At 50.8% G+C, this 27,899-nt stretch overlaps 10 protein-coding genes across 10 annotated transcripts; 8 read left to right on the top strand and 2 right to left on the bottom strand.

Moving 5' to 3' along the window:
* Positions 1–746: 746 nt before the first annotated feature.
* On the top strand, positions 747–3,648 carry APUU_31568A (uncharacterized protein; the record flags this gene model as incomplete). Its single annotated transcript, XM_041702787.1, has 2 exons — positions 747–3,337; positions 3,396–3,648. The coding sequence occupies 2 exons, from the start codon at positions 747–749 to the stop codon at positions 3,646–3,648; spliced, it is 2,844 nt and encodes a 947-aa protein (XP_041555537.1).
* Positions 3,649–3,883: 235 nt separating this feature from the next.
* Positions 3,884–4,423, top strand: APUU_31567A (uncharacterized protein; the record flags this gene model as incomplete). The annotated part of the gene is made up of 1 exon (XM_041702786.1): positions 3,884–4,423. The coding sequence occupies one exon, from the start codon at positions 3,884–3,886 to the stop codon at positions 4,421–4,423; it is 540 nt and encodes a 179-aa protein (XP_041555536.1).
* Positions 4,424–4,812: 389 nt separating this feature from the next.
* nfr1 (putative AIF-like mitochondrial oxidoreductase (Nfrl)) lies at positions 4,813–6,949 on the top strand (the record flags this gene model as incomplete). The annotated part of the gene is made up of 3 exons (XM_041702784.1): positions 4,813–5,374; positions 5,435–5,624; positions 5,683–6,949. 3 exons carry the CDS (start codon positions 4,813–4,815, stop codon positions 6,947–6,949), a joined length of 2,019 nt encoding a protein of 672 aa, XP_041555535.1.
* Positions 6,950–7,213: 264 nt separating this feature from the next.
* Positions 7,214–8,467, bottom strand: APUU_31565S (DNA-directed RNA polymerase I subunit RPA43; the record flags this gene model as incomplete). Its single annotated transcript, XM_041702783.1, has 1 exon — positions 7,214–8,467. One exon carries the CDS (start codon positions 8,465–8,467, stop codon positions 7,214–7,216), a length of 1,254 nt encoding a protein of 417 aa, XP_041555534.1.
* Positions 8,468–8,765: 298 nt separating this feature from the next.
* On the top strand, positions 8,766–9,893 carry APUU_31564A (J domain-containing protein; the record flags this gene model as incomplete). The annotated part of the gene is made up of 3 exons (XM_041702782.1): positions 8,766–8,807; positions 8,872–9,390; positions 9,447–9,893. 3 exons carry the CDS (start codon positions 8,766–8,768, stop codon positions 9,891–9,893), a joined length of 1,008 nt encoding a protein of 335 aa, XP_041555533.1.
* Positions 9,894–11,574: 1,681 nt separating this feature from the next.
* Positions 11,575–12,460, top strand: APUU_31563A (uncharacterized protein; the record flags this gene model as incomplete). The annotated part of the gene is made up of 2 exons (XM_041702781.1): positions 11,575–12,011; positions 12,073–12,460. 2 exons carry the CDS (start codon positions 11,575–11,577, stop codon positions 12,458–12,460), a joined length of 825 nt encoding a protein of 274 aa, XP_041555532.1.
* A 2,136-nt stretch (positions 12,461–14,596) lies between these two features.
* On the top strand, positions 14,597–16,900 carry APUU_31562A (putative Ran-binding protein (RanBP10); the record flags this gene model as incomplete). The annotated part of the gene is made up of 6 exons (XM_041702780.1): positions 14,597–15,375; positions 15,432–15,658; positions 15,712–15,842; positions 15,902–16,148; positions 16,204–16,713; positions 16,770–16,900. The coding sequence occupies 6 exons, from the start codon at positions 14,597–14,599 to the stop codon at positions 16,898–16,900; spliced, it is 2,025 nt and encodes a 674-aa protein (XP_041555531.1).
* Positions 16,901–17,832: 932 nt separating this feature from the next.
* On the top strand, positions 17,833–20,507 carry APUU_31561A (uncharacterized protein; the record flags this gene model as incomplete). The annotated part of the gene is made up of 2 exons (XM_041702779.1): positions 17,833–18,009; positions 18,438–20,507. 2 exons carry the CDS (start codon positions 17,833–17,835, stop codon positions 20,505–20,507), a joined length of 2,247 nt encoding a protein of 748 aa, XP_041555530.1.
* Positions 20,508–21,013: 506 nt separating this feature from the next.
* Positions 21,014–22,360, bottom strand: APUU_31560S (protein-lysine N-methyltransferase; the record flags this gene model as incomplete). The annotated part of the gene is made up of 4 exons (XM_041702778.1): positions 21,014–21,144; positions 21,291–21,426; positions 21,480–22,049; positions 22,130–22,360. 4 exons carry the CDS (start codon positions 22,358–22,360, stop codon positions 21,014–21,016), a joined length of 1,068 nt encoding a protein of 355 aa, XP_041555529.1.
* A 323-nt stretch (positions 22,361–22,683) lies between these two features.
* On the top strand, positions 22,684–23,357 carry APUU_31559A (40S ribosomal protein eS24; the record flags this gene model as incomplete). The annotated part of the gene is made up of 3 exons (XM_041702777.1): positions 22,684–22,760; positions 22,960–23,207; positions 23,281–23,357. 3 exons carry the CDS (start codon positions 22,684–22,686, stop codon positions 23,355–23,357), a joined length of 402 nt encoding a protein of 133 aa, XP_041555528.1.
* Positions 23,358–27,899: the final 4,542 nt, after the last annotated feature.

The following is a 27,899-nucleotide window of genomic DNA, read 5'->3' as shown; positions in this document are numbered from 1 at the left end:
CACAGGCACTATGTGTAACTTGCAGGCCAGGAGGTCATGCGATGAAAATGCACGGCACTCTGTACAGCCACGATGTAGTATTTGCATATTGACTAGATAGCCGTTGGCTCACAGTTTTTTCAATCATTAGCTGAGAGAACCACTATATATCCTAGTTGCCTTGTGTTAGAATATATAGTTTCAAGCTGGGAAGCATTGATCCCATACGCGCTCGCCATGCTGACAATTTAGAACCACCTAAACTGGACTCAGAAAATACCTCAGCGAACAAAGAAGCAAAAGGAATATTGGAATCCAACAAAGAACGGCGAAAGGTTTCATGAGCTCAGTTCGGCAGAGTAACTATAGCTGGGGCCGTTGGGTGCCTGAGGCGGCGCCGATCAAAACAAACCCGAGCGGTGAAGAGCAAAAGAGCAGAGAGGCGCCGGCGCTTCTCAGGCCTCAACTTTCTTCCCTCGTGCTCCTCCACATCCCACCATCATGCGCGCTGCTTTCAGTTCCTTGCGATTCATTTAGCGGTTCGGAGCCTGCATACCTTTGTTTTGGCGTTTTTCTGCTTTCCTACCCAACACCCCGTTTAATCCAGCTGCCAATCGCACGACTACTTCCGATAATAAAATCTCAGTTCGCGCGCGCCGGGTCGCCGATAGACGAGCTGTTGAAGTTTTCAACTCGTAACTAGTGTACCTTTCCCACAGACCACCGAGATACACGACTGGAGCTACAGAGCTTTTGACATTCCAATCATGCGGCTCCACCTCACCGTCCAGCGTCACGGTCTGCCCGTGTCGCGCATTCTCTGGACTACGTCACCGCCATCGCTTTTTGGGCATAACCTACGGAGCCCTTCATCCGTATTACCAGCTACGTCCTCCGCCGTCACATCGTCGCGCATGCCCAACGCGTTATATGCAAATGGGGGATACTCTATCGCACAGCTCCTGGAAGACGTGAACGAAGTCATCCCGCTGGAGACAGAACAGCAGCTCTTCGACGACGAATCAAGCGGCCAGTGGGGGTTGGAAGACTATGTGGTCGAGGTTGGAGGTTCAGAGTGCTTGCACTTTATGGAGGTGGAGGGATTACTGCGAGACGGCGACGAAGTCTTAATACGTGCTCTTCAAATCGACGACCTACGAGCGCGGCGAATTTCCGGTCGGCATCAGATATCAAATGACGGGAAGCATCTCATTGACGGGATTCCGTTCGGGAAGCCGTTCCTGAAGAGACCGACGTCATCGAGGCCAGCTATAACCATTCCTCCTAGGAAGAAGAGGCGCACTACTCTTACGATGTGGGGCGGTGGCAGTAATTATGAGGAGGAGGATACAGAATGGGCTCCTCGTCAACATATTGGTACTGGGAAAGAGCTTTCTCTACTTCGGCCTGAGAGTGAACTTGAAAGGGAGGACGAGGATGGGGACGAGTTTGTGGACGCTTACCAGGACGACTATGAGGACTTCCACGAGCCGAATGAAGACGGTGATGGGACTGTTATTCGACATAATATCGACAAGACAAGCGAAGCGTCAGAGAGCAACAGCGTCGCTTCCGATATTGGAGAAGAACTTGAGGGTCTTAAGGAAGATATGGATATCGCGGCGGTGCCCGAGTTGGAAACCTCCGATGTGAAGGCCCCTCGTCGCGGCTATTCTCTGCGCTCAAGGCCAAGCATTCTTCAGCCAGCGCCGAGAAAGAGCTCTCTTTCGCGTCGTTCCACCGGAGAGACTTCTCGGAGGGAGTCCAAGAGCGTTACATTCGACAAACAAAAGCAGCAATTGCCAGTGGCCAAGCCTGAGGCTACCCCTAGAGCTGGCTCAACCTCAGAAGAACTGGAAGGTGCTGCCTCGAGTGATAGTGATAGCTCTGCGAGTGACTCCAGTGCTTCGGAGTCGAGTGATGATGACTCGTCTTCTGATGAATCTGAATCTGGCTCCGCAGCTACTTCTGATTCTTCTTCTGACTCAGGCGATGATTCTTCTTCAGAAAGCTCTGCCTCAGAATCCGAATCCGAGCAGGAAGAAGCTCCTAAGGCTACCACGGTTCGAAAGACTTCTCTCCCAACTAACCCCCCTGGGGCAGGCTCGGAAAGGACAAGAAAGTCTAACCAGCGATCTAAGCTGCGACGAAGACTTACAAAACTGAAAGAATTAGGTTTTCTTGAAGAGGATGCAGATTTCGACGCTCTCCGAGAGTGGGATTCAAGTAATGGAGGTTCTTCCACCGGCAATGGGGCCGCCAAAACGTTAAGGCAACGCGAGCAAGAAGATTTTGAGGCGAAACGTCAAAAGTTGCTCCGTGACCTGGAGTCTGGTGGCGTTGATGTCTCTTATATGTCTGAGAAGGAGAACATACGCCCGAGTTCTGCTGTACCAGATACATCAGAACTGGACGACCAGGATGAGCAGTATGAGACCGCCAACGATACAGCTCAAGCTACCCCTGAAGTCACAAAACAGCGTCGTTCCTTGGATGTAGCCAGCACCCGGCGACTTCTTTTCGGCTCCCTCGGCGTGAGAACTCCCCGTTCTAAAGCAGAAGAAGAGGCCACTCGGAAGAAACTAGCCGGAAAATTTCGCGAGAGTACACATCAGCAAGCAGAGCAGCCTCCTGCCGAACCCCAAGAAAGCGAGCCTGAAGTGGACTGGCGCGAGAAATTAATACTTGGAGCTACCGAATGTGTCTTTGACGATATTGAGTTGAGTACTCCACCCTTCCCATTTCAGCAACGCTGGGATGAAGAGGCTGGATATATCATACAGCAGCGGAAGGGACGAAACAAGAAAAGAAAGAGAAGACAGCAGCAGCCCCAGGTTTATGATGAGGAAGTTGATGTAAATGGAGATTACTATGGCGACGATGACATGCAGCTCAACTACGACGACGCCGAACAACCCGGTGAAATGGACGAGACTACAACTAGAATGGCTGAAGACACCGAGGATGACCTACCGGAACTCCCAAGTGATGCAAGTAGCCTGCCGGGTCTTGCGGAGAAGGATCTGAAGCCAGGTCTAGTACTCGCCTTTAAGCAGCTGGATGTGTCAAAAGAGACAAACTGGCAGCCAATGGTGTCGGACTATCGGATCGCCGTAGTCAGCGACGTTTTTGAAAATAACATCCTCAACATCCAGCTCGCTAAGGCGTACAGGAGACAACCCAAAGACGAGGACGCCGAAGAGGGCCCGTTCAAATACAGTGGATTTGAGATGCCCGGCATGGATGATGAGGGGGAGGACGACGGATTTCGTGAAGTACCCTTTGACGATCTAATTGAACCGAAGCTGCTCCGTGCTGCGCCCGCTGCGGATGCTGGAGACCAAGATACCGCCAGCATGTCAGTCAATTAATCTTCCCTTCATGCTCATCGATCCTCTGGCGCTTACACGACCAAGATTTCCTGCAGACGATGAACAACCTGCGCAAGAGTCCAGTCAGTCTGTGATTGACGCTTCAACCGCAAGCGATGCGCACGAGAACGGCCAACTTGTGGAAACATCGAGCCAACAACCGACTTCTCCTAATCACGACCATTCCCCCGTGTCTGATCACTCTCGTGAAGAGAGCCCTGTTCGGTCACCACGATTTGAAGGATTTGAGCCAACCTATTCCGCCTCAAGTCCTTTATCAAGCAGTTCCCCCTCTTGAGACGAGTTCGAGCGATAGCTCTGATGAGGAACAAGGGAAAGCTTCTCCTAAACGGGATGACGATGTGCAATCCCCGCCCCATTCTACTTGCCCTCCCAACGCCAATGACCATGACCTCCAAGAGACAGGCTTGACCGAGCAACTCCAAACCATCAGCAGCCCTGGAAGCGTGGGGTCCTATCATAAATTAATGGACTTTTTACTCAGCCAGAATCCATCCTCCTCAGTCTCTCCTATGAAAAGCGAAAGGAAGAGTAGCCCTGTTGAATCAAGCTTTCCCACAGTTCCCAATCCATTCTACGAAATCGATAAAGCTTATGAGGAGCGTCGGCAACGCGCTCGTGCCAGGACAGAACGAGACCGTTCATTTGACAATACTTCAAGCCGAGAGTCATCGCTCAAAGCTGTAAAGGTGGAAGTTCCTGCTTCGCCGAAGCGCACCGACAAAACACAAGCGTCCTCCGATTCCAAGCAAGAGACTTCACTTCTCAGCGTCATCCCAGACAGCATCCGGCCGGAAGCGCGGGACCCATCTCCTCCCGCTTCCCAGATGCTAGATTTTGTCGATTTAACACAGTCCAGCCCGCCAGTGTCGCCAGGTGGGAGCGATGAGGATTTTGCAAAAACCCACCGGCTTCCACGGGGATCAGGATGGGTCCGAAAAAACAATCCAAGCACGCGAAGGCAGACTAGGCAGTCGTCTCAGTCGAGTAGGGGGATCCGAACGCTGGAGGGGGTGAGCATTAGCCCGCCCCGACGAAGGTCTGGAACTTGAATTAATATGTATCATTATTATGTATGTGTATCAGCTACTTGTGAATATATCCTCTATTTTCCTTGTTCGTTGAAGTATTGTATGATGCTTAAGCTGGAGCAGTCTGACAAAAGCGTCGTTGTTGATTGGTGGAACCCCCGCGAGAGCTGTCCAACAGTGGCGTCATCTATAGAACCTGAAAGCAGCACCTCACTGTTGTGTTGAGATGACGCATTGGAGACAGCATGGACTGGAGAAAAAGACTCAAAGATCGGTGCGGAGCTGCTGGCCAGCCTATTCTTCCTTTCGTTGACTGTCTTGTTCCCCCATAGCCGCTGTTGTTGTGACTGATCCTTCGCCAACATATACACCGTCCTCCCTGTGCCTTTTGTAAGAACCACGACTTACTTATGCATGTGCCCCTCCTCTCTTTCCCCCCTTCTCGCCAGAACTGGAAGCTCGCTCGTTGGCCCTGCCTGTCCCGCCAGTTAGCGTTGGTCTCGACCGCTCCTCTGGTCTCTCGGTCATCACTAGTCCCACGTTGTCGCTGTGGTTGTCGCAATTCCTCCTGCTGTTCCTGCTCGTGCTGTGTCCATTCATCGTCCCCCGCTTCCTTGTACCAGAGTCAAGCCCGACTCACTACGCCATCGATCCATCGATCTCATTTACGCAGAACCTATCAGCCCGTTAATCAATCAAGGCTACTCTCCTCTACAAGTTCCTCAGCATTGTCTCATACTCCACCCGCCATGGCCCAGGAATACAAGCTCAAGGATATCTCGTCCCTATCGGGCATTAACAACTTTGACAAGGTCGAGGCGGAAGTTGAGGGCGTGCAGGATGGAAAAGTACTGCTCGTGAAATACGACGACAAAGTGCATGCCATTAGCCCTAAATGTACCCATTACGGTGCTCCCTTGAAGCTTGGTGTGGTGTCACCTGAGGGGAGGATTACTTGTCCATGGCACGGAGGTGAGTATCTCATTATGTCTTATTTGGTATATGTTCCGTATTCTAATGATATATTTATAGCTTGCTTTAAAGTCGAGAGCGGAGATATTGAAGATGCGCCTGCACCCGCCGCTTTGAATACATTTGACTTGGTGGAGAAGAGCGGCGCCGTTTACATTCGTGGCGAAGAGTCTGCTATCAAGACTGGCCAGCGCATCTCAGAGCACAAATGCAGTGCCCATGGCCCCGGAGGCCTGGTCATTGTAGGAGGGTATGAAGTTACCGCATGCTTGATTGATACAATTGGCTAACAAGATTTCGTTATTTAGAGGTTCTGGTACCTTAGGGGTGATCCTAGCTATTCGAGAATTGGGATACAGTGGGGCTATTACGATTATCTCCCGCGAGCCTAATCTTATCATTGATCGTACGAAGTTATCCAAAGCTCTGATTCCAGATCCAGAGAAGATCCAATGGCGCTCCCCTGAGTGGTATAAGGAAGTCGGGATTGAGAGCGTCTCCGATGAGGTTACTTCGGTTGACTTTAGCCAGAAGAGTGTTGTTACCCGCTCTGGCAAGACTTTCCCTTATACTAAGCTTGTTCTGGCCACTGGCGGCGTTCCCCGCAGCCTCCCCTTGGAAGGCTTCCAGCTCTTAGAGAACATCTTTAAACTTCGCACAGTGACGGACGTTCAGCATATTCTCAAAGCAATAGGCGAGGAAAAGAAGAAGATTGTCGTCATCGGCAGTTCCTTCATCGGTATGGAAGTCGGCAACGCTCTATCTAAGGACAACGAAGTCACCATTGTCGGCCAGGAACAAGCTCCTATGGAGCGCGTTATGGGCGTTGAAGTTGGCCGCATCTTCCAACGCAACCTTGAGAATTCGGGTGTAAAATTCAAGCTTTCCGCCGGTGTCGCGAAGGCAACTCCATCTAATGAAGAAGCCCGCAATGTTGGCGCTGTGCATCTCCAGGACGGTACCGTGCTCCCAGCCGATGTTGTCGTCCTGGGTGTCGGTGTCCGCCCAGCAACCGACTTCCTCCAGGGTAACCCAGCCGTCACCCTCGAGAAAGATGGTTCCATCAAAACAGACGAACACTTCGCCGTCCCTGGCTTGAACAATGACGTCTTTGCAATTGGTGATATTGCAACGTACCCTTACCACGGACCAGGCACAGACCCCGAGAAAGGCACATACACACGCATCGAACACTGGAACGTCGCTCAAAACGCTGGCCGTAGCGTCGCCTCCTCGATCCTCCATACACTCAATGAACCGTCACCCTTACAGAAAACCAAGCCAAAGGTCTTCATCCCCATCTTCTGGTCCGCGCTTGGTGCGCAGCTGCGCTACTGCGGGAACACGCCAAATGGATGGGACGATCTGATTTTGAAGGGTGAGCCTGAAAATGCCAAGTTCGTGGCTTACTATTGCAAGGAAAACACGGTTGTTGCCGTTGCCACAATGGGGATGGATCCGGTTATGGTAAAAAGTGCGGAGTTGATGCGCAGGAACAATATGCCGTCGAAGAAAGACATCCAGGATGGTGTGGATGTTTTGACAATCGGGGTGTCTCAGGGTGTGAGGATTTAACGTTTTGCGACTTAGATAATGTTTGAATGAATACTATTACGAAAACGGATGTAGTTCTCGGTGGTGCGTGCATGATTATCGAGTAAATCAAATTGAAGCAAGCTCTATGTACCAAGAAGCTATATAAACAATGCAACAAGCAGGTTTTAATCCGTACAACGCCGAGCATGAATATAAACATGATCAGTACAGTGAGCAAAAACCATCAGGGCTAAATATCTCATCTCTGCATATAAAGCATTCACTTTCTCCCTCGCTCAATCATTATTTCTTAGCCTTCTTCGACTTTTTACTTGGAGTCTCCAACACCACATCCTCCATCTGCGGGACAATAATACCCCCCGACGACACGGGGACTGTCATTTTCTTTACCGCAGGCGTAGTCGATGCCGGAAGGACCCCATTCCTCTCATCCTCAACGACCTTTGCTTCCTCATCCTCGGAAAGCATCGTCCCTTCTATACTCAAGAACCCGCGATCCCGCTCTGACCCTGGGATGACGTCGATATCGACAACACGGAACTTCACTGTCCCGCGGACCCGGTGGCCGGAGATAGACTGGAAGTAGCCTTCGTATGTGTCTTCCTCGCTGCCGTCCCCTCCTTGCTCGGCTGTATCAGCACCGGTAGCATCCTGGTCCTGATCTAGAGTGTCGTATGCGAACGGATTCGAGTCCGAGGCCGTGGGGACAGGGTTAAAGTGTTCCTTTGCGGGGTCGAAGGGTGGGGAATTCGAAGTCTTTTCGTCGTCTTCGTCCTCCGATGTCTGTGCGGAGGTATTGTTTGATGCCAGCCCGCTGTTCTCATCGTAGTCCTCTTCACCTGGCGGAATCCATTTCCAGGTCTGAGGGAGGCGTTTCCGCTCAATGCCAACGGAGAAGAGATTGAGGACGACAGCGCCTAGGAAGCCCTCGGATTGCACGTTGACCCAGCCCTCAAGGGTTTGGCCGCGCTGCGGCCGGAAGACGAGGAAAGTCGCTGTGAGGTAGACGTACATGACGCCATATTCGCCGGCCGAGGCGGCTAGGGTTAATGGTTGCGGGTTTGGAGATGTCGAGGACGACGATGAGGACGACGAAGGTGGTTCGCTTGATATCGATGCATTGGAGTAGGCGAGTACGATGCCCTCGAGCGGCGAGTAGTATGTAAGGAGCAGAGGAGATAGGTGTTCTGCTAGTAGGGAGGCGAGGGCATGCGTTGGGGAGATTGAGATGGGCGAGAGAGGCAGATAGAGCGTTGCGGTGGTGAGAGAGTATGGAGAGTCGGGAATTGATGCCGCTGCCGGTGCCAGTGTCGATGCCGCTGTGGTGTCGAATTTACTCTTGTCTTTGTTCTTCTTTGAGGATTTATCCTTCTTGGATTTCTTGTCGGCCTTTTCGGCCTTTTCTTGCCTGCGCTTCTTTTTTGATGGAGATGACGCTTCGTCCTTGTGCTTGTTTTTGCGCTTGCGCTCCTTTTCGGCCTCTGCAGCGCCCGCGGGGACGGGGTTTGAGTCAATCTCCATTGTGTCGACGGCCATTGTTACCGCGGAGCCAGCTGTGGAGGAAATGCGCGGGCTGGTCAGGCTGGTTGCGGGCGAGAACCGTGAAGCTTTTTTTTTTTCTTTTACTTTTTTGATTCTTCGGCCGAAGAATTGTTTGGGGAAGGCGGTCTTGAGGGCGGTCAGATCAGAACAACAAATGAGCGGAGGGATACTCGTGACCGCGGCATCTCTTTATTAGACAGGTGTCGGGTTCAAAGGCATTTAACGCTTGGGACGTGCGATATTGAGGGCGTTGGATGTTAATATCGTCGATAACATAGTTTATGGAGCCGCCATGTCCATCCTGTCACTGATCGGCTGGTATACTCTTCCCAAGGTGAGTTGATCTGTTACCCGCTGTGTTCCTACCTCCGCGCAGTGCTAACATTGCAAATTCACAGTATGCAACAAACACAGTCCTTTATGTCTATTATGGGATCACTATCCGAGCAGGAGACCCCAAGCCACAGCCGGGCTCCCCTCGTTATGCCCGAGACCGCCGTCGCGTGTTCATCGCTATCGTGATCGCATATCTACTCTACAATCTTTATGAGAGCTACCAGAAAATCCAGAACGCAGGCAACTTTTACGAAGTTCTAGGAGTGTCGCCACTATCAGACGAGAGGACAATCAAGACCCGGTTCCGCCGTCTAGCCGCTCAGCACCACCCGGACAAGTTGGAGGCAGGCAGTTCCGGCGACATCTTTATGTACCTGAAGCTGGCGCAGGATACGCTCACAAGCCCCGTAAAGCGATATGCCTACGATATGTGGGGACCCAGGATCAATGAATGGGGCAATATTGACACGGCGCATGGTTATTTTGTCGCTGGATTGATGAAAACCATCCCGACCTACGTGATGTCATTCTTGGGGCTTATTCTTTTGAATTACACTTGGTGGTCTGATTGGGGCCGTTATGTGAGTCGCATTTCGATATTTAACCATACTAGGCCCTTGCTGATTGTCATATCTAGTGGCGCTTCTTTGCATTTGCTGCGCTGTTCTCATTGAATCTGTCCTTGATCAGCCATCAAGGTCCGGTCTTTATCACCTCCACATTCTTTCTGCTTCCGTGGCAGATAATGACCATGGCAGAGACCATTTCTGTCAGCCTACATATATTCATATCGCAGATCGCCCCTCCTGAACCAAAGGACGCTGGAGCAGGCGAACGTCTACACCCCCAGACTATCCAGCGTCTCGCACAGCTCCTACACCTCAGCCGAGCCACGGATACCGAAGCAACGCGGCTTCTGCAACTAGGGTTCGCGCCGTTCCAGGGGGATAAAGACAGTGTTGCAACCCTGCGGAAGGGCATGAAGGAAGGCTTGGTCCTCAGCAGTGTACGAGGCAGTTCTGGGGTGCAGCAAGCCGTGAAGCAAGTAGCAGAACGTAAGAATCAGGAAAAGAAAGACGGCTAAGGGCTGACATATTGCAATCTTCTATATACATATACAGCATTGCCGAGCAATGTTGATTCATTCTTGTATTCATGATTATCTGGAAGCCGTCTAGTCGAGCATGAGAACCTGAGCAATCGGAAGTAAATTAATAGAAGTTGAGCTTCAATCCTGTCTTCACAGCAAATGAAGTACGGAGTACTGTCTTGGAGTTAGAATTAGCGAGCATAGTGATAGTGTAACCTGGTTATATGCAGTGAAGGTTCGATAAATTTCCATCGAAAGGAGAGACTAGGCAGCGTTGTTGGGCCAAATGCGGCGAGGCGATCGGGAAAGAATTCTTGGTTCGCCGGGAGTATAGGGAGTCTGCTCCATCTTTCATCGTCTAGTGCGAGGAATTCCCGCTGACCGCGGTGCTGTTTCCCATCGACTCGTTAATTAGTCCCGAATCTCGGGGAGGCGAATCGTAATCACGAAGCGCTATGATCCATGATCCATGACTCCGTCAGGAGAACCAACCACATGATGGTGGTGTGAGTGTGATCCATCTACACCACCACTTGAAGTATCTACAGAGAGTACAGAAGTACGTATATTGGACAGAGGTCGCTGTGTGAGATAGCTGAGGTAGTGAGCTGAGCTGCACGGGGAGCAATCCTGGTTACCGGTGGAGAGAAATTTCAATTCGATCAAACCTGGTTGCGGCGGGACTGGGCGATCCATAACTGGTGATAGGAGCGAATGCCTGAGAATGGCGAGATTACGGAGAACATGCGTTTTGACTATTGTCCGGCGGCGACGCGTCGTTTGCTGCAAATTGCAAGATACCGCTCGGATGGGCTCGGATGTCTTGGAAGACCGTCGAACACGGCGAATTTGTATTGTCTGTTACTCTGGATAGGAGATAATTCGTCTACAAAGTGACGACTGGGCGAACTGTACAAGAATAGACGCTTGGCAGTCATCCTCGTCTTTGCCGGGCGATGAAAGAATGGGATGTATTGTTAATTACGCTAGAGCATGGATACCAAATAATACCGTAAATTACAAACTCAGTGCAGCGTCCTATAGTTAGATACGGGTACGGTACCCCCAAGCACAGATCAACCTCTCTCTCACTTCTGGCGAAGTTCTCCTGGACTTGACCGCACCGAAAGTCTGGCTGTTCCCTAGACGAGACAGAGAAACACACACAGCTCGCCCAACAATGAAACCACACGGCGCCTCAGCATCCCCATCCCTTCCATCACCATCCCTCCCCCCTTCCTCATCTTCTCTCTTTTCTTCTCCCCCATTCTCCCATCCCACCTCTCCATCCCCATCGTCATCTTCACCATCTCACCTCACCACCGGACTATGTCACTGCTCTTTTCCTCGCGTTTGCCTTGACAAGACTTTCCGAACTTTCGCCGCGCCCTGACTTAAACGTCGCCGCCACGCTTGACGCCTGAGGAGCCCCCAATTCCGGCTCAATCCAACCTAAACACCGCAGCCTGCGTCTTTAATTTATCATCATCTAAATCGGACACTGCCACCTCGCTGTCCTCAGACCCCGGCCAGCTTGACCCTTTTCTTTCTCCTTCTCGAATCCACCGACCACCCGACCGGAGTAATAAAGCGGAGGCAGGGTAAAAAGAAATTACAGAATTCCACGAAAACAATCATCACAAGTCGTCTTTCGTCTACATTATCAGCCGAAACTATGCCGGCTGCTACCTCCACCTCGCGCGCCAACGGTCGCTCCAGCGCTGCTGGAACACCCAAGCTGCTTGTTGTCTTGAAGCTATCATCCAGTCTTCTGAAGAAATTCGCGCCTGTCCCTGACACGAAGGACAAGAAGAAGAGGATCAGCATCACGAGTGCCAACAACAAGAAAAACGAGTCGGGTGCCGACTCCACCCCCAAGAAGGAGGATGCTCCCTCCTCTCCCGCATCATCAGCCATAGAACCGCCGCCACCTGCGTCTTCGGTCGACAATGCCTCTGATGCTGCCTCGACGCCCGCGCCCGGAGCATCTGCGGATGCAAACCGGAGGAGCCTCCCTGGTCCGAAGCCAGGTGCTAAAAGGAGTCTCAACCCAGCATCTGACAGCTCCCTCAAGCCGAGAGGAAAGCCCGGACCTAAGAAAAGACCTAGACTGTACGTTGCAATCGATTCTTATTCTCTACTCGGAATATTGAAACTAACATTGCCGTTATAGTGAGGACGGATCCACGGAGAATGCGAAGCTGGGCACAACACACCGACTAGGCCCCAAAGCAAACACTGGAGCAATCAACGCCGGACTTCGCGCCCTCGACCGCACTGGAGCTCCATGCCGCAAGTGGGAGCGCAAACCCTTGCAGCTGAAGAGCTTCACCGGAACACAATGGCACCTTCCCTCATGGCGCGCTCCTCGGTCACAGAAGCAGGAAGAGAACGGAGAAACGAAGGAAGCTGTTCTCGAAACTGGCGACAGCGACAGCAGAGCCAACCAAAGTGCAAGCGCCGTCCCTAGCGAAAAGAGTAATTCCGGTGATGGCGATCTCACGCCGGCTCACCCCAGCATGGTCGAGGCATCCTCGCCCGCTATCGCCATGGCCGCGTAGGTCGATATCAACCGCACGCTTATTGTCATCTTCTTTGTATATTATCTTTTGACCTTACTATGTTTACTTTAGTGCCTTGGTGGGCGCAGGAGCGGATTTTGCTATATTATTGGCGTTGGTTCGGTTATTGGATTGGTCACGCGAGCTGTTTCTGTTTCAACCAGCAGCAGGCTATTCACCACCCCGAGGCTGTTTGGGGTGTGAAGCCCTGCAACATCTGGTATACCTCACTTATGTTATTGGGTTTGTTTTTTATGTCTTCATATTTTCTACTATGTATCATCATGATTAGGGTTAGGATGCGTTTTCGAGCAGATGAGACTGCCCTCAAAATAAACATGCGATAATCGCATTGGCTTTTCGCTACAACCACGTTGGCTTAAACATTACCGCTTTTAAACGATATCCATCCCTAATATCCGATTCCGAACACAGTGGTTGTGCCCGGTTGCCTATGACAGGGGTTATTCTTGCCGGTGTGGTTGAAGATGCAACAGAGATCCATTATTGCTCGGAGGTACAGATATTAAGGCATTCGGCGAATGGCTCGGCAAACCAAAGCAACATGTTAAGTCTATCTTTGGCATTTGTGATGAGACTGTGCACGGGTTATCCTGCCCTCCCTGCTAGAATGCTTCTCCCCCGGATTGATAGGTGAAAAGGAATTTCCAATCAGCTATTTTGACATTCTCCCTCCGGCCGTGTTCCAGTCCGTTTTGCATGATTTACATAGTTCGACGGTGCCACCTTAGAAAACAGTCCTGAGTATGTTCAGAACTACTTTTAAACATACATGCTTTATGCAGCATGTTTCACTGACAGCCGATATCTGTCCTGGACTGTAACATATTCAAGTCCCAACCGCCCTGCCGAGGGATGACACTGTCTCGTGATTTATGAGAAAGGGATTGCTCCCGGTATCACGCCGTTTACTTTGTTAATGTGCTTCCCCAGGGATGACTGGCGCTGAACTGGAGGGCTTCTCCCACTACACCATGACATACGATGATGGAGACTACGGCCCTAATATCCAAACATACAACATTGGGCCTGCCGATTTATGCCTGCTCATTAGATATACCTTCGGATTGTGTGCCCGGAATGGTAAACCATACCTAGGTGATGGTAAAGCTTATACTCCTGGTTCCGCCTGTGAGTAAGTACCTGTCAGATCACTGGAATTATGAAGCCCAGAATGTTGGAGCATACCTTGCATTCCAAGTCATGCAATTCACGGCAGCACTTCTTACCCCTCGAGACTTTGGTGCTTGTATTTTTTTTTTGCCCTTTGCTCAGTAGGCCTATTATAAAATCAGGGGGTACTTTAAGATCGAGTTGCCATATGAGAAAAATAGGGACCTATTACCAACTCAACTGGTGTTTTTTTGATAGTAAGAATAACACAATAATTAACAGCTGCAACCAAGACCAGCCTGTAACATGAATAGCAACGAGAATAATAATCTCCGGTCTCGTCTCGTCGTTGTTTCCCCTCAGCCGACTGTGCAGCCGTTAAGGCCTTTGACCTTCCCCCGCAGTTTGGTCATGCCATCAACAACCTTGTCCTTTTGCCTTGCGCCTTTCTCCTTCATCTCCTTTTTCTTCTCCTGGATAGTTCCGGAGCGCTCCGTCTTCTCCTTCTTGTCTGACGAGAAGTTTCTTCCTTTCTTTGAACGACACAAATGGTGATGTCTATTCTCATCGGGAACCAGTGCCAGATTTGCTTCCAACTACTTTGGAGTTGAATAGGCCTTTTGCATCGTCCTGCACTACTTTCGGCGAAACATCCTTATCGTCCTGCTCCATTCTGCTTTTACGGGTTGTCTCTGCATGGGGTGTAGGTGATCGTGACCGTGACAGCCTGACTGACCCTTTACTCCACCTCCCCACCCCCAATCGCGGATAGCTCCTAGGAGCCAGAACAAGATACACTCGAGCACAAAGCGACTACAACAGATAATAGACGAAAAAAAAGAGAGAAAGAAAATTAGATCACAAAACGGATTGTGTTACATGTGTTTCTTGCGGGTTGACTGGGGTTTCCACACCCAGTCCCGGCGTTGATAGCAGCGCGCGTGAGAGGGCATCATACATAGTACCCGCCTTAGGCCTGGTCCTCCACTGAACGTCAACAGCATGACTGATACACCTTTTTCCCCTTCCGGTGGAGCTCCTCGAGCTCCTCTCACCACCACATATTCGGCACCGAGCATCTCCTCTTTTCCCCGTCGCTCTTCTTATGCCTCTGTCCTCTCAGGAACAGCTGGACTCTCGTCTTCACAAACTAGCACAACTTTGTCGCAGTTGAACTCCACTTCGTCTTATCCCCCACCGTTCTACCCCGAAACCCGCCCCCAGAGGCATTCGGCTGCCGTGGATGCAGAAATGCAGATGAACTCCTCCTGGAGGTCATCCCCAGGGGATTCGCTCCCTCCGTACTCCCGGAAGTTTGCTAGCTTTCCGGCCTACGATCCCTTTTTCCAGAATATCGGCCCCTTCTCCGAAACGCCTCCTTCCTTCACACCCTCCTACCTGCGCAACTCTCGATACATATCCCGCCTCGATGCCGCCCGTCGCGGAAAGCCGGCGTCCCAACGAGATGCGGCTTCGACATCTTCGGGCCAGGGCAGTTTGCCCCGGATTGCGCCTTCATACCGAGGAATGACGTATGATCTCATCGACAGGGAACCCATTAGCGAAGACGATGACCAGCCGATGCCGCTTCCGTCCCGATGGAGCGATTCAGATAAATATCCTGGGTTAGAACTTCCAAATGATGGCTTGGAGATCCGGTACACCGGACCTGTTCATAAGCAGGAACATGAAGCTGCCTCCGTCCGGGCCGATCACCCTATGCCTCCACAATGCGGAATTTATTACTACGAGATTACAATACATTCCAAACCGAAAGAGGGGTATGTTTGGAACATCCGAGCCTTTTACCATGTTGGATATTTGCTAATGGGAATAGGATGATTGGTATAGGGTTTTCGAATAACAAGGCATCGGTCGAGCGGCTTCCCGGCTGGGAACTTGAATCGTGGGCATACCATGGCGACGATGGCAAATCATTCTTGGGCGAGAATCAAGGGCAAGGGCGACAATATGGGCCAACATTTGGAGTCAACGACACCGTGGGATGCGGCGTGAACTTTTCCACCGGTTGTGCTTTCTTTACGAAAAATGGGGTCTTTCTAGGTATGTTCCGAACTCACCGATATATAAATAACGACAACGCTAATAATATCTAGGCATCGCATTCCGGGAACTGCGAAACTTGAAAGTCTATCCGTCTGTAGGGGTGAAGAAAAACCCGCCAGTGCATATATCTGTCAATTTCGGTCAGCAGCCTTTCATGTATGATATTGACGGGATGGTCAAGGTAGGTTTTCCGGTTGAGTCTATCGACGACCCCTCAGTAGATGGCTAATTAATCGACAGAAAGAAAAGGCTGCAATCCACTCAGAGATTAGCTTGACGAGCATCGCTAACATTCAACCATCGCTCGACGAGACTTCCTTCCTACAGGAATTAGTTGCACAGTTTCTAGCCCACGACGGCTATGTAGAGACCGCCCGGGCGTTTGCAGAAGAGGTCGCTGCCGAATCTGCAGCCTTAGATAATGGGCGCGAGACGCAGCTCAAGAAGTACGAAGTAGAGGAGGATGTGGAAGCAATCAACCGGCAGAGTATGTCCCGGTCGATGCTCATCACTGTTTCATACATCTCGCTAACTCTTACCAGAAATCCGAGCTGCCATTCTCGAAGGCGACATCGATAAAGCTCTCAAATACACCAATGCCTATTATGCCAATGTTTTGCAACAGTACCCTCATATACACTTCAAATTACGATGCCGCAAATTCTTAGAGATGATGCGGCGCTCTACTGAACTATCGCCATCTGCGAAGAAGGGAAAGGCTACGAATGGGTTCTCCGAGAGTGCTGTGTTCGACGGAGAGATGGAGCTTGATGATCAAGGGCAAGATCGTGATAATTGGGAGGTCGATGGCATGGACATGGAAGAAACGGAGACGGCAGCCAAGTCTAATCAGCTTCTTACCGAGGCAGTGCAGTATGGGCAGCAGCTCCGGATGGATTATCTGAATGATGAGAACGGGGGTGACAAGAAGATGCTAGATGACATTTTCTCCCTAGTATGCTATTCAGACCCTAAGCGGTCGGTACATGGGCACTACCTGGACCCGGCCGGGCGTGTTACTGTTGCGGAAGAGTTGAACTCGGCCATCTTAGGTACTGCTCACGCACCTCCTTCCTCTCTCTGTGAGATCCATAACTAACGTCTTTAGTGTCACTTGGAAAGTCATCAGCGGCAGCTCTAGAGCGGCTGTACCAACAAACGGAAGTGTTGGTCAATGAAATAAGTGAAGAGGGAGGCGCTGGGGCGTTTATCAATGTACGCAATGATTTTCTGCAATGAGCTTTCGGTTGAGTCTCTTGACGGCGCGTCTAGGTGGAATCATGGTTCAAGTATGTTATGGCATTTGCAGACTGGCATCTGAAGACTGGTACCCGTTGTTTATGATTATATTCCCTGACTACTACCTCACTCAGTGTTCACTACTCCCTAATTTCTCTCGGGACTGGTTTCTCAATCTTTTTGAGCTTTGACTGCCTATCTCAGGTATATGTAAGCACAACTGTAACCCATAGCCGGCAATATCTCGAATCGATGGTTATACTTCAGCTATTCAGCTGTGATTCTCCCATAACTAGTAAAAAACATCACGAACCCCTGGGTTGACCTGCCACTTGGCTAAGTTGGCTTTCGAACTTGGTGATGTGATGAGCATTGGCCATTGTCTCATCACATGGAGCTTTGTGGTATTGTATTTTAACATGGCAATACAGCAAGTTCTCACCAGAATTATGCGTAATTAAAAATTAATACATTACATGACAGGCGCCCATAATAATTTCGACTCGCCGCCTTTTCTGTTGTTCTATTTTTGCGGTCTGACTGATGATTTGGCTGTGCCGGTGAGGTCATTTATTTATCGCGTCGAGGTAGAGTAACCAACCCAATCTGTCTCTGTATAGTTATGGTCGGAGAAAGGGAACAACCACGATATAGCCCTGTCGGATCTGAATAACCTAATCGTCTCTTGTCGCCCGAGCTCCAAGTGCCTGTCTTCCCCTCTCTTTCCCCTCTCCCAACTCAACTCCTTCTAGCCACCCCTCTACGGTGTACTCCGATGACCTGGTAGATCTTGGTAGGCCTGCCAGGTGTCTACCTTACCAGTCCATCGCTCCACAAGGGGGGGTGCCACTGCCAGCTCAGACCTACATTTTTGGTTGTTCAAGACCCAACTCTGCACCGATAGTCGACCCAGCAGGGACAGAGCTGCAGCTATGGAATCCACGCCGAATCCGAGCCAGCCAGAGAGGCACATTCCTACCCACTCTTCAACCAGTCGGGCAGACCTCCACTGCTGTTGTGGCCGGGAGGAGTGCGCATTCCTCCGGAATAACCACGATGCCCTAGAAGGATTGGAGAAGGACCTCGAGACCGCCGCGAGGTTAGGTCAGGTACGTAAATTTTTGCTGCGCGATTCTTTTCCTGCATGATTTCTTTTTCGGATCTTTGGGTTGGTTGCCCTGTTGGGCCGTCATTGTGCCATGGCTGGCTGGGTTGGGTTGAGCTGGCTGGCTGGCTGGCTGGCTGGTATTTATCGCGATGAATGTTTATCATTCTTCACATTTTTGGTCATACATTGTACCTGTCATTTTTGTCCCTCGTCTGCATTTCTTGTTGACGATTAAATTCCTCACTTGTGATTTTCATTATTTACTCCCTTTGATTTAGCGTGGATCAGGAATCTGCGGTGCCTCCCTATCATGGCCATGGATTCGAAATATCAATCCCCGATTTTATCCCGTTGTCTTGTCCGTTGATACGCTTCTTACCGTGCAGGTCTGAAATGAGCTCGTTTTCGTCGCTAACCTTTGCTCTCCAGGCCCTACTCCATCGCCATGAGTCTTACATGGCAGAGGCGGAAGAAGACCGCCGCAAGTTGCACGACAGTATTGAAACGCTAGAGCGCGAAAAGCGCGAGGTCGAGGCCCAAAATGCCCGTATTGTCGATGAGAACCGCAACCTACTCGACGAGCTGGAGGGTCTAAACAACGCCGTCGCCGACTCCGACTCTTATGCCAAAACACTTGTCATAGCGCTTGAGAGCAGCGAGGCAGAACTGCGCAGCTTGACGGCGTCGGCTGCCCGCGCAGCTGATCTTGAGGCGCAGTTGACTCGCATGGAGACCGAGCAGTCCAGGTTGCAAGAAAGCTTATCGGCGGTCCAGGACGATGAGAAGTCGGCGGTGCACCGGTGGAAGAAGGCGGAGTGTACCCTTCGAGATTTGAATGACCAAGTTGATCGGATGGAGAAGGAGGCCAGCGAAGAGCGCGAACGACATGCTGAGTTGGTGCAGCGCATGGAGAGACGACGCACAGTTGAGCGAGAGCTTGATGGTGCCGCTGGTCGACTGAAGGGAGCGGCTGCTGCTCAGAACATGAGTCGGACCGGTGGTACGAGCGTGGTCTCCCGCTTTGTGAAGGACATCCTTCAGGATAATGCGAACCTGCAGATGGGGATTGTGGAGCTGCGAGAGATGCTTGAGAGCTCCAATGAAGAAGTTCAGAACTTGCGGGATCAAATTGTGTCGCACCAGCCTGTCGCAACGGCGACAGAGGGTGACCGGCCGGTGACAACACTAAGCCAGGAATTGGATGCCAACGAGTCACGTCGGGTGTCACAAGAGTTTCACATCCACCATTACTACCATACCCCACCAGCCGCGAAGAAAGACAAGAAGGAGAAAAGCACTCTTTTTCGTCGGTCCAAGAAACGCCGTTCCTTGGGCAATCCGCCTCTGCAAGTTACCTCAAATCCACAATCGTCCCGAAAAGCCAAGCATCGCTCCCAACCTTCTGCATCTTCTGCCTCTACGATTCTATCACAGACATCAGTTTCGATTCCTCCGCCTGGGTCGCACCGTTGGTCGTTGCAGTCTCCTGTTCCTCCTGATTCCATGGCCAGCTCGCCTCAGTCGGCTTATCGATCGTCTATGTCTATCTTTGATCGTGTGGAGCGTGGATTTGATACGTCGCAGCCTACCAGCCCTGACAGTGCGATCTTCACCTCACCATTGAGAAATGGTCGCTTCAAGACTGGCGGTGGGCCTTCGGATGCCTACCGCGCGTTGAACGGGCATGACGGCGGGCCTATGAGTGATGATGAATTCGGCGAGTTCCAACTGCAGTCAGTGATTCCCGAGGAAGGAGAGGATTCAGGTTCAATCTCTCGACCGCAAACACCTGTCGCGGATGACGATATCTTTTCGACATCCACGCCACATCGAAAGCTCCGAAGAGCCGCGTCACACGAGAGCCTGTTCTCAGTCGCAGGCATGGACATTCATACCCCCAGCCATCGTCTATCTCGCATGGGCGACTTCATACCCGGTGCTCTACCGCTACGAGTACAACGCCGGATCATGTCATCCGACCTATCCTCAACACCACCCACGACCTCAACCAGCACCATCACTGCAGGAAGGGAACCCGCCAAGCCATCGCCTTCCCAGCAATCACCCGAATCCCTCCTAGCCTCCGTAGCTGGGCCCCGTCAATCTCAATCTCCAGCTGAGAACCCATCCCCTTCATCGCTCGACGACTCCTCCATCACCCCAACCCGGATCCTCTCGCTCGGGAGTCGCGTCGGCGGCTGGGTCCGTGGCCGTTGGGGTACCGTCCCCGTGTCGTCACACCGCAGCCTTAAACCACTCACAGAAGAACCCTCACCAACCCAATCATGCGCCTCCTCCACACACTCCTCTGAATATCAACAAGCCCCATCCGTTCAAGCTTCATCCGCTCCTCAGAAACGACCACAGTTCCGGTTCCGCTATCCTGGCATTAACCAGAAGGGTCCAATCATGGGGCTTCGCCCTCCGCCTCCCCCGCCTGTCTCTATTCATGCTGAGCGGCTGGATGAGGGTTTACTTCGTGAGAGTCTAGCCGAGTAGAGTGATTCATTCCGGCTCTCTTTCTCTTGCTATATCTCCCTTTCTTTTTTTCTTTCTTTCTTCCTATCATATACTCGCATTGCGTTGCGTTAAACAGTGTTGCATTATAGTCTGGACTTGGGTGGACTCTCTTTCGGGTTTTGCACTTTTTCCTTTTTCCTTTCGAAGATTTCATTCATAGATCATGATACCCACGAGCCATGGATCGCTCCTTCTTATCTCACTCAGACTATATATTCAGAATTATCTCCGGGGTCGGGCTCTCGATTTACCTCTCTTTTCTTTGCTCGCTATCCTGATTTTTGCTATATGTATCTACACATTCGCGCCGATATATCATAATCTACCTTTAATTGAGACTACGTATTTCACCAACAGCATTTATTCTGATCGTTGCAAAAGATAATGGCTAACTGTCTTGTTCATACTTTCGGATACTCATGGCATAGCTAGTCAAACATCTAATAGTCTAAGGAGACTTACCTCCCCAATTCATGCCAACCGAACTAACTTCCCGAAAAGGTAGCGTGGACTCGATACGTCCGAATCGGGATACTAGTCGAGTGGAAGAACCCAGTTTGCTCTTCACTCGGCGGCGACTGGAAGGGTATCTGATCTACGGCGAGGGAATTCCGTGCTACAGTATAGCGATTGGGATCAGATGTCTACAAGACAAAAGCGGGGAAAGAAAACTGAAGGCGAGTGGGTGGCACTTCTTTACCGACAACTCCAACCGCCGATTGACGGGTGAAACGGCAGATAAGGGAAGGGAGAATGACTTACAGCAAATATCTAAAAATGTGTTAAAGGTATCTTCGTTCCGTACTGTTGCGGCGATGATGAACTCCTTTATCGAGTAGATGTCGAATAGATCCTTGATCGTGGAGACCAGGAGGGGGACGATGTCCGTGTCGTATATCTAACCAGGTATATCAGAGACTGTCTCATTGTCGTTCAATAGAGGAAACACACCAAGTCCGCCCCGATGGCGATATCAAACCCTGACCGGGTTTCTTCTTTACCTTCCTCAAAGAGAGGAGAGATCCGAAGTGGCATCCCCCACTCCCAAATCCCTGCCTGGATTTTCTTGCTATCCAACCCATTCTTCCCAATACAATCATTAATCTGCTCAATAAGCGCAGGCTCTCGATCCGTAACGGTAATGTTTTCGGCACCTAGGTGTTTTGCGCAAAGGAAGGAAAGAAATCCCGTGCCGGCACCAAGTTCGAGAACGCGCTTGTTCGCTATGAGTGATCTCCCAGAATCTGTAGTCGAGAGGAATGTGCCTAGGTGTAGGGCGGCTTCCCATGTGCGAAACCCCGTTGTTCCTGCAGAGAGAATGAGGGAGCGGTTTTCAGAGGTGACGATCGTTTTTGTATTGGAGCTTTCGCATCGTTCTGGGTGTGTTTCTGCGTTGGGTAATGGCGATGTAGTAGGGTTGCTGTACTTTATGTAGGTGAGTTGTTGCGCTTGCTCAAGGGTGGAGGGTTTTGGTGTTGAAAGTAACGAGGTCCATTTTTCCATCAGGTTGTCGAGGATTTCCTAACTATAATTAGCTTCAGTTCCCATTTGAAGCCATGGTGCTTTGTAGTGCTGTGGAAAATGCGTAGGCGTACTCATACATCCTCCTCAGGATCGGAGATAGATTCTTCGATCCGTGCGATAATTGTTTTTAGAACGCGCGTCTGGTAAGGAGCTGGAGGGAGAGGCCATGCCGTGTCTTCGTTGAACATGCGCTCATAGATGGCGGATTGTATGGTGGGGGAGACGAGGACGGGGCCATCGGGCAAAGAAAGGAATGGGGGGTCGACTTGTTGGAAGTATTGCGCTGATAAAAGCGCTATTGCGTCCATTTTCGGACGACGTGAGAGCCTCTACGGAGGCTTGGAAAGTGGAATATAGCGATTTCGCTGCTGATTGTATCTACTACAAAGTCCTTTGGTAGGGCGAGACGGAGTACGGGACAGTCACGTGTGGAACTAACCGAGGTTGGCTAGCGCGGGCTAGCCGAGCCCACAGCCGACTGCACAAGAAAACGAAATTGAACGAAGCGCATCTCGACGCCCGCCAGAATCGACAGTCGACAACGACAACGACATCCCAACCACCCGAACCCTGACCTTGTCATTCTCGCTGCTGGTGGTTCAGTCTTGTCAAGCACACAACAACCACAACAATGGCCGACGCTCCCGTTACCCTGCGGACTCGCAAGTTCATCCGCAACCCTCTGCTTGCCCGCAAGCAGATGGTCGTGTAAGACCCCTTCTCCTGCACCGCTCTACACCTGCATTACACACTGGATGAGGGAAAATTCTTTTCGAACGTACCTGGAATGGATTCGAGAACACAAAGAAAAAAAAAAGAATTGATGAGGAAGAGATGGAATTGCGGATTCTTTGGACAAACACACGAACCGATCGAGTTGGAACTGGATACTGATGTGAGATGATAGGGACGTTCTGCACCCCAACCGCGCCAACGTCTCCAAGGACGAGCTCCGTGAGAAGCTTGCCGACCTGTACAAGTCCAACAAGGACCAGGTTTCCGTCTTCGGCTTCCGCACACAATACGGTGGTGGCAAGAGCACCGGCTTCGCTCTCGTCTACGACTCCACTGAGGCCCTGAAGAAGTTCGAGCCTCGTTACCGTCTCGTCCGTATCGGTGCTGGCGATAAGATCGAGAAGCCCAGCCGACAGCAGCGTATGTCCATCTACCCATATTGCGCACTGTGTGATACAAAATTCTGTGATCGAGGAGCTAACACACCGTCCAGGCAAGCAACGGAAGAACCGCTCCAAGAAGTTCCGTGGTATCGCCAAGGTCAAGGGCCCAAAGAAGAGCAAGGACTAAGCGTGTGCTGTACACGAATGATTGTGTTGGTGCTCGGGGGTTGGGGGGATATTGTGGCGAGAAAACCGGCGTTCTGATTCTGATGATTTTGGACTCGGCTTCGCACTCGGAATTGGACGCAGCAAGGCTGATGTCCACATGATAATAATGATGAACCCAACAACCCTGTGATTAGCAACAAAAGAGAACAACAAAAAAAGCATGCTCGTCCAAGGTTTCTGCTGCGGTATATCGTTATTTATTATCTCCCAATTTCCAACCATCCGTTCTCATCATGACCAAACGCGGATAGACAGGCTTCAGAGGATTAAAAAATTTCACTGGATTCTGGTCTTATGGGGTTCGTTTCGTTTACATAGTCGGCTGTCTCAATGCATTTCTTTTCACTCAGTCTACCTCAACGAAGCCATATCGAGATGTCCCTCAGCATACTGGATCAGGTAAGTGAAGTAGCTGTGGTACTTTGTACTAGTGCCATCCCACGGGGGAGAAGAACAAGAAAGTAGGGCCATGCACAGTACGAGTAGTAGTAATAACAACAACCTCCGCTGCACGTAACTAAAACACTCTCACCGTCTCCAACCGCAGTCGGATGACCCATCCACCAACCAGACGCCATCCATCGGAGCAAATAATCCAAAGTACGAGGGTCGCCTCGACAGACGCGATCGCAGGCTACTCCTGCGAGTGCTGAACCGATCGCTTGGAAGGATATCCCTGCCGCGCATCTTCACTCTGCCATCCCTGCTTCCAGGTATATCAAGTCGTTGGCATCCCCGCGCACGCACACAGAGTCACACACTCTAGAGCGCGCCATCCTCTCCATCCATCTCTCCTTCAACCTGCAGATATCCACTAACTAGCTAGGAAACATCCCCTGGAAACCTCTGCATGCCATCCCCGGCCAATAACAGCTTCCTGATCTGCTCGATTTTCCTGCGGCAAGACGGATTGGATTCCCTCAAGGCTTCCAACCTTCCCTTGCCCCCGACGGGGATGCGTGCGCCTTTCCGGCGGAACGGGACGCGCCTGGAGAGGATGGCAGGTACGTAAAGGAAAATGCCTTCCTTCATTCCTTCGCCTTTCCTTTCTTTTTCCTGTCGGCTGGGAGTGGGAGTGGGAGTGGGCCTCTGGGAGATATGGAGTGAAAAGTACGTACAGTTCTTGGCTATCTGTCAATGGGCCAATGGAAAAAGGAATGGTGTGCTCTGCAGAGGCTGAGATCATCTTGGTTACGCAGGGCAGGCCTCTGCGGGGATTCGACTTTATGCTGCTCGCCAGGTTGGATTCAGTTGGGCCTGCTGCAGTATACCCTACCTATCAAAAGGCGTCATGTCGGAGCAGCTGCTTAGCAGATGGCTCTAAGTTAGACAAAAGCCTAGATCTTGACGATGGGCACTAAAAATTGTCGGTGCAATATTATACTACGGTATAGCATGGCCTAACCCTTTCCGCGGTTTCGGTTAAGAGCAGGCGATCTCAGACCCTTACACAGTCGTTTGTCCATGTAACCTACCGGGGTTTACCAGTATGCTTTGCTGTACAGATTCCAATCAGAGATCATCGCAATTCTGTCTTTCTTTGTTCAGACCGTGGTCGAAGAAGAATAGTTGCACATGCTATTAGGGTATTAGACTAAGCACCACACAAAATGCAATTCAAACAAAACGACAGTGTCCAAGTCACCGAAACCCAGTATAGGAGGGTCGAGACAAAGAACAACCATGCAACCGGCGAAGATCATCATTAGCGAGCAGGCCACCATTCGCTGTCCATGACAGCAATAACATCCATAAGCTGGATCCAAGTTCCAGTCCCTGAATTAGTAGAGGAAATAAGATCATATAAAAGGAAGAAAAGGACTGCATACATCGGCGTTAGCGGATTCGCGCAGTTCCATTAAGGACAGTAAGCAACTCTTGCGCAAACTGGACCGGATTGTCCAATGTACTAAAATCCAGAGCAAAGTGGATATGAGAGGAAATAGGAGAAAAGGCGGCCAAAAGAGGAAGAAGAAAAAAGAAAGAGATGAGGACGAAGGGAAAAAAGCATTATCCCAAAGTTAACAGGATCCAGTCTTGCTCTTTTTTCTTTTTTTTTCTTTTTTGGACTTTTTGGGGCGTTTTCTCCAAAATCCGATTGTTTGCCGCTCTTGTGGTCTTTCCCAAATAATCTTTATACAGACAATTGACGCATCTCATCTCGTAGAGGTGTGCCAGCTCTTAGATGGGTCACAGCCTACCGCTATTACTGAGAACAAAGACCACTGTACGAAGGGTGTCGGGTGATGGCATGCGGTCCGGGCTTCTCATCAAGCTGAGGGGGGGCGACTGAATGAGTCGGCCGCGTGTAGGGAAGTCCGTTAATCAATGTGCTCTCAGAATTCGAGTCGCCCTGCTCGGATCGGTTCCTGTAGGTTGGTCTGGAGTATCCATAGGTATTAGGTCGGTAGTCTGCAACTGGCACCATTCGCCTGCTGTTGCGCGAGAAGGTCCTGTATCGATTATCTGGATTTCCGCGGAACTCATCGTTTACTTCGGCGGGGCATGCTGCGGATTCTAAGCTCGGAAATGTTCCAGATGAGGATAGAGCTGGTGAGGGTGCACTGTTTGACGCTATTGGTAAGAAACCAAACGTCACGTCCTGCCCAGTAGAAGGGATCGGTTTCGGTCGATCCATTGTGGCGGTGTTGAAAGACACATTCGGTACTCGGTGTTCGCATCTTGCGACCCAGCGGCTACAAGCTTTATAATCGTGGGTAGGTGGTGGACCATCCATGTTTGTGGGAAGACCATTGGTGTTCTCTGGGAACGGGCTTCCGTTGGTAGGGTCGGGAAGTGTCCGCTCCGTCTCCTGAGCTGGAGAGGCCAGTGATCCTTGAGTAGGTGCCATGCTAAGAGCCTCGTTTGACTGTGGTCCTTGCCCAGAAATCATGTATGGATAAGCTGCAGTGGCCAGGGGACTCCCGGCCTCACCTTCTGAAAACACGATTCCGGGAGGGGCTCGATTACTATGCAGAGCTGCAGCCCAGCCTTTCGAACCCAATCCTATTCCGCAGTACTCTGGAATGAATACTTGAGGCGAATTTGGTAACGTATAGGCGGGGGTTGGTTGAACGTGGTACGTGGTTGAGGGCTCGTCTTCGTAGTTTACTGTAGACTCAATGCCAAAAGCTTGTCGAGCGTAGAGATGCTGAGTATCCGGAGTGGCCTCGTATTCTGGGGCCCGTGAGAATTGGTGAATTCGGTGCTCAGAAAAGTTTGTAGGTACACTTCCCATCTTCGATGAAGACGGGTATGTGACCAGCTTTTGAGGTGCCGTGTCGTTTGCGGGATATGGCCATCCCGATGTTATAGGAACTCGAACCTTGGTCTGACACATTGCAGAGTTCACCTTCTCATCCAGTTAGTGTTAATAATTTGAAGGAATACCTATCGGCCGTAGGTTAATGGAGCTAACTTGCCCTTAGGAACTGGCACACGCTTCCCGTGCTCTGGCAGTTAGAGCAACCTAGACCATCACCAGCATCGCCACTGCATCTAATTTTCCGCTTCCGACATCTTACGCACTACAGGATTGTTGTTAGGCACATCGGTATCTTGTATATCAGTGGCGTGAGTTGAAAACTTACTGCAACTGGGATCCGTCGTCTTGTCGGGGCTCGACCCTTCGCCTCGATCTCTTGAGCCGTACTGATGCAGGCCAGGTTTCTGTCCACGATATCTGGGCGGCTGTTGCTTTGGATGGCATTCTGTATCGACAGAGCATCTCGCTTGGGATGTGAACCAAAGCTCACCTCATCATCCGCAGGATAGAAAGGTTGGGCCATTACTTCACCAATCAGTGGGTTGGAAAACATGGTGTCTCTCATTCGGGTTGACTCACATACGTAGAGAACAGGTAGGATCAGGCGAGTAGAAATACTTCCAATGTTACTATGAGGTCAACGCTCAAGGATGATCCACTTGTCCAGGTAACCCTTTTGTGACGCTCTGGAGCGTAAATGATTAAAATCCCGACAAATTAGATACCATGGGCGCGGGGGTGGGAAGACAAGCAGCTTATAACAGCATGCGGTGCTAGATGTTCCTCCCTCCATGCTGATTGTCTACATTCTTTTTTCGATTTTACTGGGTTTATTTTCTTTTCTTTCCCTTTTTTTTTTTCGTCATTTGCTACCACTCATGCCCTCGTCGCTGTCGCCGTTCTGCTTGGGAATCTCCTCATCTGGAATTTTCCCAATGTCAAAAGCTAACTCCTCTATTCGTCGATAATTAAGGAGGGCCAATGGTGAAGGAGTGATCACCATGGGACGCGCCTCTTTGTTTTCGTCTGCGCTGTGCTCTGTCAACCTGCACGTCTCCGTTTTTGCGGAACTCTGGCCGGTTGGGCCAGTCGAAGTCCGTTGTGAGTAGCCAAGGCAAAGAAAGGTCACCCTGGTACTAGGAAACGTTTTGTACCACAAAAGGCCCAGTAACGTTGCACATCCCTCATTCCAGTGTCATATCGTCACCCTGATGGGATGCCATCAAACCATCATCC

The sequence above is a fragment of the Aspergillus puulaauensis genome, chromosome 3, assembly GCF_016861865.1.
Source record: "Aspergillus puulaauensis MK2 DNA, chromosome 3, nearly complete sequence".
Classification (NCBI taxonomy): Eukaryota; Fungi; Ascomycota; class Eurotiomycetes; order Eurotiales; family Aspergillaceae; genus Aspergillus; species Aspergillus puulaauensis.
The sequence above is the reverse complement of the archived record's forward strand: the minus strand, read 5'-3'. Positions and strand labels throughout refer to the sequence as shown.